The 12,220-nt window shown below is 35.1% G+C and overlaps 1 protein-coding gene across 8 annotated transcripts in view; it reads left to right on the top strand.

Moving 5' to 3' along the window:
- The window catches only part of TBC1D5 (TBC1 domain family member 5), a 337,427-nt gene that overhangs the window by 233,441 nt on the left and 91,766 nt on the right, over positions 1 to 12,220 (top strand). For all 8 annotated transcript variants that reach the window (XM_069007252.1, XM_069007244.1, XM_069007246.1 and 5 more), the window contains 2 exons: positions 4,050 to 4,192; positions 10,041 to 10,147. In XM_069007252.1, the coding sequence (XP_068863353.1) occupies positions 4,050 to 4,192; positions 10,041 to 10,147 (250 nt within the window). The remainder of the gene's footprint in view (positions 1 to 4,049; positions 4,193 to 10,040; positions 10,148 to 12,220) is intronic.

The raw sequence follows: 12,220 nt of genomic DNA, 5'->3' as shown, positions 1-12,220 counted from the left end.
GGCATTTCTCAGCTTCCGAGTGCTTAGTTTTGATAAGATGGTGTTCTTTTCAATACTTACAGTCCATTTAAATAATTTTCTTATTAGAAAAAAAGGCAGTAAGACTTGCATTGAAAATGAAATTACATCCTGCAAAATCCTACTGACCATCCTTTCTCTGAAAGACCTCGACTAGTCTTGCAAGCATTGGAAATGACAGCAACAGCATCCTTTGCCACCACATCCCCTAAGTGACAGTAGCCATTGCAGGGGATGATACACACTTTTACCATTTCCCATGCAGGAAGAATAGTGTAGCTGGGATGAAGCATGGGGTGGCAGATGCATTTTTGGGCTGGCGGCAAGAGTTTGGAAGAAACAGAACATGCTCTGTGGAAATCTTCACTCTGCTGTGTTTAGGTCAAACAAGGAATTACCAAATTTGGGCTTCTCTTTTTTTTATATGCACAGTAAAAAGGAAAATACCAGAGACCTTGTTGTTTTGATTCTAGACCTTAGTGAAATGCTTGCAGAAAAAACTAAGTTAAGCACGAGCAGAATTTTTTTAGCCTTTTTCTAATGAATAGTATCAATGAATGAAAAAAATCAAGCCTTGAGCAGATGCTTGGAGTGGAAATTGTACTGAACATTGAGTTTAGCAAATGTATAAATGACTGAAAACATGCTCTTAACAGTAGAATTTTTTAGGCACCTTGTTGTCAAGTTTTAAGTCCTAGATCAAGTCATTTAGCTTCAGAGTGATGCTTTCCCTTTTCCTGTTGTTACAGTTTTTCTTATCCTTTCTGTTTTCATTGTTGTTTTGGCCTCATAAACATTCCTAAACTGTTTGTTTTGCCTCATTTGTAACCATTTCTTGGGCTTATTTAATTTTTTTAAAAAGAATTCTCTGCCTTTCAAGAAGACTGAGAAGATAAGCAACTGAATATATGGAAAACATAACATAAGTTTAAATTTTGATGCTTGGGAAATTGTCCTGTAAATCTCAGTCAAAATGGTTGTGGTGTTAGTTAAAACTGGTAAAACTGGATCATTGCTTTGTTTAATGGCTTTACTAATGCTGAGTTTTCTCCTGCTTTCCCTGTATTGTAAGGTCATTAATGAATCGTTATCTATTGCTAGTAATTACTGATCTCTTGAGAATATTGGTTTAATTACATAGGAATCATAGGAATCATAAGTGGAAGATAGGGTTACATATTCTACAGTGTAGGTAGTAGTACCTTGGTGTATTATGGCTTTAAAGAATCTGGGGGTTTTTTTGTAGATTTTAATTGCTAAGTGTGCCTGGTAAAATATGAATTATTGTATTACCACATGTGATAAAAGGTATACTATTGTGAGTCTCACAGTCTGCAGGTGTAACAGATGTAAGGCAAGATTAACAGGACAGAACAATAATTAAAACACAGACAGTCATCTCAAAAAAAAAAAAAAAATCCCAACCAAAAAAAAGGGGGGGGGGAAGGAGAGGGGGGTTAGAAACGAAAAGGTTTATCATGTCCAAGGCAATTATTAAGGGTGTCTTAATTCTCTGCAAATATTTGTAAAAGTAATAAAAATGTGTTCGTTTGAAAGACAGCTTTTCAGTGTGGACACTTAGTTAAAGAATTAAGATCTTTTTTTTTATGAATATAAAAGCTGAGTGAAGTCCTGCCATATGGCAGCATGGTTCATAGGCAATAGGGCCCTCGGTTTATAGATGCTGTGAGCTAAACATTGCTGAAAAAAACAAGAGAGCAGTTAGTATATATGCATTTACAACAGTATGAATTGCTTACTTTAAGACAGGAAGGTTCAAATAATTAATGGCAATATTATGGTTACAAAAGGAAGTCCAGTTGTTCTTCAGCCATCTACATCTGTGAAACGTGATACCTCTGGGGAATGAGATTTAATTTTCCCAGGAGAAAATATAAAGGCAGGAGAAAAAAAAGGAATGACTTCTGCTTGAGCAGAATAAACCTGCATCCACAAACGATTAACGCTGCATAATGAAGTAGTAAAGAAGCAAAAGAGATTTCTAATAAAGGACTAATAAATCCCATTACACCATGGGGTATTTTTTCTGTTGAAGTGTATTAGATTCTTAGTAAGGCTTTTGAATGAGACTTGGGTAGTTACAAGCAAAGTCAGCTCAAATGCTTCAAGCTTTGCTGAGATTTCTTGTCTAACAGTTTGTGTAACTTGAAAGTTGTGGTTTTACAGGTGGGAGGAGTTGCTAATGCAGGTAATGGGCTTCACACAGAGTTTGGGTAATGTTTGTGTCACCACAGGACAATAGTATCCTGTAGGCTAGGCACTGCAGGGTAATGTGCCACTCTATGGCGAAATCCCTTAGGTAGAATAGACATGGTATTAAATGCACTAGCTAAGCCTTTCTTTTATCTAACAATTCTGATTCTTTTTCTGAGGTCTCAAAATAAGTCCTCATAGGAAAGGGGTTTGATCAGAGAGGGAAATACAGAGTTTTTGTTTTGTTGTAGCTAATACTGGGACTTTTGTAATTCCTGTACTAACATAAAAAGTTACAAGACCTTAGAACATAAATGTTTGTTATGAGAGTGAGTTGATGCTGTCTTTGAAATTGTGTGTTTTCACTTTTAAAAAGGAACATACCTTGCAAGGAAAAGATTCTATGTAGTGATCTCTAAATCTGTACATGGATATTTTTGTGGATTGTACATATGGTTCCAGTGGCATGGGTAAAAGTTTAGTGAACAAAACCTTGACTCACAACAGTCCCTTTGAATTTCTTTTATAAGAGACTGTCTTTTTGTACAGATTCTTACTATCTTCAAAGCTCGTGCTAGACTGGCATGCTGGAATTCATTTGTCCAGTATTTTCTTTATTACTGTAATCAGAAAAAAAAAAGCAAAAACAAAACCGCAGATGCCTTAAACCAACAATGAGTTCTGGAACAAAAGTGGTTAAACGTGAATTCTTACGAGTGAAACTAATCCTGAACAAGAAATTTCTAGTTGCCTTTTTAGAAATTTTTGTGAGTTTTAAAGAATGACTTAATTTGCTTAGCAGAAATTTGCAATCAATCTTTTCTTGCCACTGAATAAACAGATTCCACATGCGTAGCTATTTGCATATCCCAGCTAAAAATGCAATTCATTATTTTTAAGTCCATTTCGTAATAACTATTTCAGGATTAATGTTACTAACTATTCTTTAGCTCGTTCAAATGTGACCTTAGATAATCCTACCTAAAAAGATACAAAGCTATTGGGTCTGTTCTGGAATAGGGAAGAGAAGTGCCTTTCCTGAGGTCACCAAGTGAGTCAGTGTAAGAGTCAGAACTAGAAATGAGAAATCTAGAGAAACAAGTTTCTTCTACTGCATCTCAAGTTTCCAGCCTCAAGCAAATACTGCATTTAACATGACAAATTTTCACGTTTTGCTAGGTATGAAAAGGACACAGAGATAACAGAAATTAACAGTATAGTCTACATGCAGATTATCACTAAATCTGTAAAGATTTAAATTAGATTTAATGAAAATAGCATCCACACCATATTTTACATGGAGCTTCAGACACTCTCATCCGTAACAGGGAGAAAGCCCCTGTGCAGTAACTGTGACCTGGTCCGTTTTAGTTGCTGTTCGGCATCTGCTTCTGAACTGGCTTTCACTTGACTGGGCTTTTCAGGGCTTCTCATAAACTACTGGCTTCACCCTCCTGTTTTTGCTGTTCCAGGCCATTTTTGCATAACATTTTCTCTGTTTCATCTTAGGTCACTATCACACTAAATCCTCAAAAATGTGGTATATGTGATTGATACATTTTGTCCTTTGAGGATCACCCACATAATAATATTAGTCAGTGAAGCTTCTACAGTCTGTAATGTATACTTTCTTTGATGTAGATGCAGTAACATTTTCACAAATACAATTGGTTAAGTCATTATCACAGCTCTTGATGCTTTGCAAAATTTTCTGGTAAAATGTTTAGGACTGTAGTTGATCCTGGGATATGTGTCCTGACTTTACCATACTTGGTAAAATGGAGAAATACAAATCATAACTTTTCCCTTTTTTTCAGGCGATGGGTAAGGCTCCTGTTTGGACGTGAATTCCCACTTCAGGATCTTCTGGTTGTTTGGGATGCTCTATTTGCTGACAGTATCACCCTGAATTTAGTTGACTACATTTTTGTAGCCATGTTGTTGTATATCAGAGATGCCTGTAAGTATCAGCTATCTTACAATTTTTTTTTTAATGAATGCAAACCTATTCCTTGAAAGAGAGACCTTAAAACATGCTAAATTTCATTGTGACTTTTTTAACATATTGAAAATCGTTCCAAATACTAGGAGAGGAGCTATTTATTATCAGACATGGCCTGCCGTATTAATGAAACAATTTGTATCTTGGAGTTAAATGAAGGTTTGTTTTGTGAGTAGTTCTGTGTTTTCACATGGAGTTGCAGATTTTATGTGCTCTAAGTAATACAGGCAAGTATAGAGCTCCACCTTCCGACCAAGCTCATGAACTGAGTAAAGTTTCCCTGTGACACTTGAAATATTTTTATGCTGTTCCCCTGTGAGAAAGGAGAAAATGCACAAGACAATGACTCACAATTTTCGAAGAGATATCTTGAAGGAAATGCAAAGATGAGTAGCAATTACTGAATATGTTTATTGTGTGCAAGAGTAGCATCTTAAAAAAATTATCATTTATTTTATTTTGGTTCAGTACACCTGAAATTTGTGCACAGGTGAATTCTTATAATTTAGTGGTGACCAATTATATTAAGTTGGGACAAAAAAGCAATCAAGAAAATGTTTTTAGCTTATACAGTTGTAAATGGGAGGATAAAGATACATAATGATTAATTGAGGCATTTATTGCTGTCCTATCATATTCTGCAAAAAATTCTGTATGCAACTGATGCAGCAAAGTATGCACTTTGCAGCAAGATGTATGGCTGTCTTTAAGTATATGAATTCTATAGCAAGTTATTCAGAGTTAAGTATATACCATCTGTAAGCTTTAGGTTATAACAAGGTCACACATTTGACACAATTTTGTATTCTAGGACATAGGAAGTTTTCAACATCTGTGGATCCTATTTTAGGGCCCAATCTTGAAAATATAACGTGGTACTTTACACGTACATGTCGTTCCACTGCCTGCCTTCATGTATTTTTTAATTACTTTTTAATAAACATGCAGAATTTAGAGCTGCCTTTCATTCCTCTCAAAGAAGTGGACATTTAATTCTGGTCAGAGATTTCAAAATTAATGGTGATGTTTCAGGATGATCTGGTTCCAGGTCATTATGTTTTGCAATCTAAATCTTGGTTATTTATATGCAGTGAACTGAAGTAATTTTTGGTAGAGATATGTACTGAAGAGGTATGTAAGAAAGTTTCTTAGCATCAGTATTTTATTTTGTGTCATTGCTTACCTTTAAAAAAAAAAGAACAGGTTAGAACTGGGCTTGTAAAAAGTCTCTCTCTTCCTGGGGAGGGAAAGTTGTTCTGGCTTTGTTTTCTTTTGTTTTGTGGTGCAGAGATACAAGTATCAGTATGAGTTAACTAAAACGTGAGCTAAAAATATGTTCCAGGCTTTTGTATTAAATCAGTCTCCCTCTTTTCTCTGAACTTCCCAAGCTTAGTAAATAGAGTAGTAAATAGCTTTGCCGTGTAGTACGTTTGCCCAAATGAGAGGCAAAGTCATCTCGTCAGGACAGCTAATACTTCATATTTTGACTGTTTCTGTAATAAGTAACTTCTTGTTCTACAGCTGGACCTAGTTAGTTACTCTAAGCATAATAGAATGGGGAAGCAAAGTAAGTCATAAATACTGTAAAGTTGAATGTATTTTTCCAACATAAAATTCAAACCATAACAATTTCCACAGTTCTTGATTTCATAAAAAAGCTTTTGTTATAAATCTGTAAAAGAAAAATTTTCCGTTTTTCCTTTTTTTTTATTGCTGATAATATTTGAGCTTTGAGCAGTGTTCAAAGTTGTAGTAATTTTAAAAAGATTTTCAAGTAAAATAAGTTTATAAAAGCTTCTCTTTATTTGGTGAAAGGAAATATAAGCTCAAAACATCCAATGGTGATAATCATCTTTAATTTAAATAAACCATCGGGAAATTTTTAGTTTAGAAACTTTGAAACAATAAGAACAATAATAAAGCTCCTAAGATATTATGTTATAAAAATGTCAAATATAAGCAATTATAATAATACAGTGCTCAAAGCATTTGAAAGTTTAGAAATTGTACTGATTCTTTTATAACGACACATTTGGGGATGGGTGAAAGTTGCTGGTTTGAGAATTGATGAAATTTTTTTCTGTGCTGTATTATGATGTTCTCAAGGACATGATTTTAAGAAAGTATTATTTCTGCTGTATTTCTCATTTTTATTTTAGTTCTGAAATCCTCTGTTGCTCAAACAATATATAATTCAAGGAGAAGGGAACATTTAGATTATCAGATTATTGCATATATATTTTAGAGATTACAGATACATAATCATGTACACAGCCGTTCTGTAAACTGCTCTGTTCAGTTTTACATCTGTATCCAAGCAGATCTTTGCTTGTGGAGTGATAAGCCAAGCATAGGGTTGTGTACCAGTGTAGCTGTAAATTCTAATAAATTATTTCTTGTGTTTCTTTGGAAAAATTCTTGGAATACTTTTTTTTTTTAATCTGTCAAATCAGAAGCATGAATATTTGCTTCTGTTTCACCAGTGTGAATATGCATGCAGTTGTTGATGAAATCAGAATGGAGGGAAGGATGTGATGCAAAAATAGATGTATTTTACCTACTTCCTTCCCAGAAGGACAAGAACGAACAAACCTGGAAGACCTGTTTATGTTTTGCATAGTAAATTCATGCCATTATTGCACCAGGAGCTAATTTTGACTGAACAGTATTAGAATAAGTGTATTTATATCTTGTTTCCACTTGAGGATTAGGTTATGGCCATTTAGAATTTAGTTTTTCATCTCTAAAAGTGCTATGAATATTTTGAGAGAAGTAAAGGAGCCATAGCTTCTTCTTAGAGGAACCGATTAGTTATTTTTGTTATAGTGCAAGATGTTCATTTGTCTATGTTTAACTCAATTTAGGGCCTGCTAAGGAAAACGTGGCCACATGTAAAGCAGCAGGGGGGAGTAGTCCCACCTTTCCAGGACTACAAAGTAATCTGGATACAGGATCAGTGACATAAAACATTAAGCTTTTAAGAAATTACATGTATCAGAAAATTTGGACTTTGTTGAGGACAGTGCAGTGGATGTTCAGGTTTTCCACCACATTACTGCTGCTTGTATCCAGGGGTGTTTTTTGGGCCAACAGAGAAAGGTCAGTCTCTTCTAAAGCAGAAGGGAGAAGGCAGTTTGATGTTCCTCTGGGCCCTGAATTACAATATTAATAAAAGGACAGTAAGATTGTTTTCTCTATGGAGAGGAGTTTCTCTCCTCCTTTCCTGTGAAATGCCAGTAGCATTCTTCTTTGGTGAAGTGAGAACTTGTGGTTCACAATAGAAGTTGGATTCAGATGTGACTCTCACTAAGTCGATGAGAGAAGGAAAATCACAGCTGAAGACCCACCAAGCTTTTTACAAGGCAGCTGGACACACCAGCTACTGCTGAGACTGGATAATTTTGTATTTCACAGAATCTCCTTCTAGAAACTTCATCCTACAGATGATTTTTAGAAATCCTTTTAACACCAATAAGTGTATTCAGTTTTGTTTTACTGCTCTTTTTCTATAATTTTTAAGAAAACTGCCACTCTGTTGCATAATATTATACATTTTGTCCTGAAGACACAAGAATCATAGAATGGTTTGATTTGGAAGGGGCCTTCAGGGATCATCTAGACCAATCCCCTGGCATGGGCAGAGACATATTCCACTAGACCAGGTTGCTCAAAGCCCCATCCAACCTGACCTGGCACACTTGCAGTGTATCCACAAAATCTATGGGCAAACTGTTCCAGTGCCTCACCACCCTCACAGTAAAGAATTTCTTCCTTATGTCCAATCTAAATCTACCCTCTTTCAGTTTAAATATACGGGGGAAACTCTGAAGATGAAAAAAACCCTATATAAAAGTTAGCAGGTCTTTCATTGATAGTGCTGGAAATTTTTTAACTTTCTGGATGATAAGGAGTTTTTTGTCAGGGGTCAAGTCTGCACCATTAAAACAAATCAGTTTTTTTAATACTTAGTTTTCTCTATATCTGTGAGACAGCAAATAACTCTTCCAGAAAAAATAAAGGAAGGATATTTTTAATCCATTTTACATTGCAGAATAGAACACATACTTATTTGTTCAAAAGAGAAACACATCGGTGTTGCTGTCTATCATTTATTAAACTATTTAGCATTTAATATCAATATTCACTGTTTTTATTTGCTTTGGTAAAAAGGCATCATGATCACAACTGCAGTTCAGTATCTTAAATTTGATTTACGTATGAGAGTTTGATTGGGTATGTTCTGTGTGGTGCTCGTATTACACTCTGAAAGAACTCTGACGGAGGCCATTGTATTGTGTTCATTATGCCAGCTTTGTGACTTCAAGAAGAAAAAGCAGGTACCTGAATATGAACAAGAAAAACAAAGGGTAGGAAAAAGAACAGGCAGAACAGATAAAGAATGAGTAGGATAAGTGAGTGCTTTACAAATGAAAGCAGATGTATGAAATTACAAGCTGTCGGATCAGCAACGGAAATGAAGATGATAAAGTGGTTCCTTACACAGATTATAATTATTCATTTTGCCCAGTCCTGCATCTTTTCCCCATAATCCTCTTGTTGAGGGAGGTAAGGTGCAGGAGGATATGAGGCTTATTCACATGAAAGAAAAAAAGTAAACCATTTAAATTTCTGTGTCTGCAAAACCGCCCTTTATTTTGCCTTTTAGTGATTCAAAATAATTTTGTATTTGCAATATCCCTGATTAATTAAAGGTATTTCTTACTACAGCTAAAGTTCTCATAATAGTAAAGTTTGTTAGAAATTTATTTACAATTACTATTGTTGGAGGCTGTCTTTACTTTGCAGAGTGGAGGCATCATTAACAGGCATTGCTTTGACAGCTGTGGCAGATGGATTGCCTGGATTTAGATGGTGCAAAAGAAATGAAGTAGTTTACATAGACCTGCTTGAAAAGATGTCTTTAATAATTGCACTCATAATTAGATTGATTTGGGAAGGGAAAAAAAAATCTGAAGATGACAACAAGCAAAAAGCCATAGAGTATACTTACATAGATTTAGATAAAATCAAGCAGATTAGAACAAAATTATAAACTTTAGCAAAGCATGCTGAAAATTTTCTGAATAAGTGAAATAATCTAAGCAAGTTAATGGTGTACTATATTTTTTTAGTATTTATGAAATTAAAATCTAGTGTTTTCCCTTTTTCCTGAACATTTTGTGACATTTCTGGTTTAGAAGAAAACAAGGAGTTGTTGAATAATTTTACGTATGCATAGGTATCTTGAGTGTGTGTATGTATGTAAATATGTATATAAGAACAGTATAAAAGATATTTCAGCAAAAAATCGTCAGACTTATGATAAAGTCATAAACGCAAATTATCATATTTAAATTTAGATGTCTGTGGAGGAGAGTGTGAAAAGTCCATGTCCATTTTGGGGTATAGGAGTAGTTCTTCAAGCTCTGCTGACGGTATTGTCCTGAGCTCCACTGAGTGGGGCAGGATTCAGGTGTACAGCTACGGAGGTCTGAATTGAGGCATCTGAATCCAGAGCTAACATAAATGTCTGTGACATAAAGTCATCGTTTTAGAACTGTTCTTAATTAGACTGGACCAAGTGTAGTCATGAAGCTTGATTATGTGTATCTAAAATACCTTTCACTCTGCTTGAGTTCTGAGAGACCATGTGGGAAAAGACAGCAAAATCTGAACTGTAACGAATTTACTGGAAAAAGCACTGTTTTGGAATAGCAAAATAAGACAGTAATATTCTCTCTCTCTTTCTCTCTCTCTCTCTCTCTCTCTCTCTCTCTCTTTTTTTTAATTTTCATTTTAATCCTAGTGATTTCAAGTAACTATCAGACCTGTTTGGGACTTCTGATGCATTATCCACCTATTGGAGATGTTCACTCCCTTATCCTAAGAGCACTTTTTCTCCGAGATCCAAAGGTGAGATGCTCGCTCTGTTAATTCAGGAATAAATCACTGTAATAAAATGTTCTAAATGCTATGAAGTTAATAACAACCTACATTTTGGAAACTAAATGGTAGTTTCAAGTTTCTTCTTATCTGACAAAAGAGCTGAAGGAAAGAGTTGGAAACAGAGTAGAAACAAGTTCTTTTACTCTTTAAAGGATACTTTAAAGGACAGTTCACTAAAGTTATCCTGGAGCTCTGGTAACTGCAGTTGTGCTCCCTAGAATAACTTTGCTTGGTATTCTGCACAAACTTTTAGGATAAAGTGTGCTTTTCAGGGAAACAGTGATGTTACTATATAAAACCTAGTAAGCTGTATAGAAAGCATCATGCAATTTCATCTGAAAGACCTTTTTCATGGGATTTCTGGGATTAATCAGTGTTAATCCTTCAAGCACCACCCCTGCCCTATATATAGTGGTTATGTGATGGTTTTAGATTTAAAACAAGAGTTTGATGTTACAGCCTGTAAAGATTCACATGAATAAAATGTATAAATTAATGAATTTTATGTCACATATTACTAGCACACAGTTTCTGATATACTCATCTATTAAAAAAAAAGAAAACCTCTTGCTGTTTTAGAATGTCATGTGTATATGTGTGGGTATAATATACAGGAGATGCCCACTGTATAGTGGATTAAGTGTTTGAGATGAAGCTGTACACAGTAATCTTTGCTTACAGATCTCTGGCAGAGAGCAGAATTTGTGAACTGTCTTTGTACATGTCCCATTAGTAGGTTGCCAATGTAAAGTCTGATTTCCCTCATCTTCTTGGTGCACAACATCTTTGAAAGCAAAAAAATTCATCACTTCTGCACTCTGACTGCCTTCTGCTAAATTTCATTCTGTAGCAGTGTTTACACTTTTATGGATTAAGAAAAAAATTGTCTCTTTGTTTTTCTGTATCAGTTTTTTGCAGAAATCTGCATCCTTATAACTGCTTTCTTCATTCCTCTCAGGCATGAAGATTACTTTCATGATGAGAAGTAAAGTGTATCATCTTTTCTGTGCATAAGAAAGTTTCTAACGTTAGATCTCAGGAATCTTTCTTAAGATTTTGGCAGCAGTCTGTGAAATCATTTATGTACTTTCTTAGCAAAAGAAGATAGAAATATTTTTTAGAAGAAAGATACAAAGGGAGGAAAATTTTGCTCAGTTATCCATCTGAATTCAATATGTAATCTGTCATTTATTGAAGAGATATGTTGAACAATAAAGTGATTACTAATTATTCAGCTGTCCTCTTGAAACATGCTAGGCAGCATACAAGATATCCCATAGCTGAAGGGGGCAAAAATTAACCACCAACTTCCCACAAAGAGGCTTAATCACTATTCCACTCCTTATGCTCTTGTCCCCAACAGAATTAAGTTGTCAGGCGCATAAGGTCTTGGTGTCCTATTAATTAACATTCTCAGGTGGGCCTTGAATACCTTTCAGAAAAATACTGGATGTAATTCTACCATGTCTTTCATTTAGTTCTCCCTTTGCTCTGGTGAATTAGTACTTCAAACTCTGATGCAAAGAGTGGTAGTTGCTTTGTCAATTTAAATATGATAAAATGCAATTGTTTCTCATTTCTGAGCTGCACTTTTCTACTTGGGAAATACTCTGAAGGTTGAGGAGCTCTGATTTCCAGAGAATGAAGAGCCTAAGGGACTTGCAGCCACCTCTCATTTTACATTGGGTCTTTGTGTTGAGGCTGCGTAAACAGATCAAGACTTCTTGCAGTAAGGAATACCTGTTCTAAAGGATCCTTCTAAAACTAACAAATAGCTCCAGGTCTGAGAAAGAAATGTATTTTCAAGGCTATGACTTGAGTCCTGTTTGAACCTGTTTCGTACCTTTACCTAGGTATGACTTTTAAGTTTCACTTACGTGTCTGTAAGCATATGTTTGTACAGTCCCTTTTTTCCATATATTTGAAATAGAAGTCTTGGTGTTTTGTAAGACCTATGCTCAAGTTTCCAAGTCTGTCAACATTTTTCATTAAATAGAATGAAAGGGAAGACTCAACAAGGCATCATGGGTGGTGCTGTAG

The sequence above is a fragment of the Aphelocoma coerulescens genome, chromosome 2 (assembly GCF_041296385.1).
Source record: "Aphelocoma coerulescens isolate FSJ_1873_10779 chromosome 2, UR_Acoe_1.0, whole genome shotgun sequence".
Lineage (NCBI taxonomy): Eukaryota > Metazoa > Chordata > Aves > Passeriformes > Corvidae > Aphelocoma > Aphelocoma coerulescens.
The sequence above is the reverse complement of the archived record's forward strand: the minus strand, read 5'-3'. Positions and strand labels throughout refer to the sequence as shown.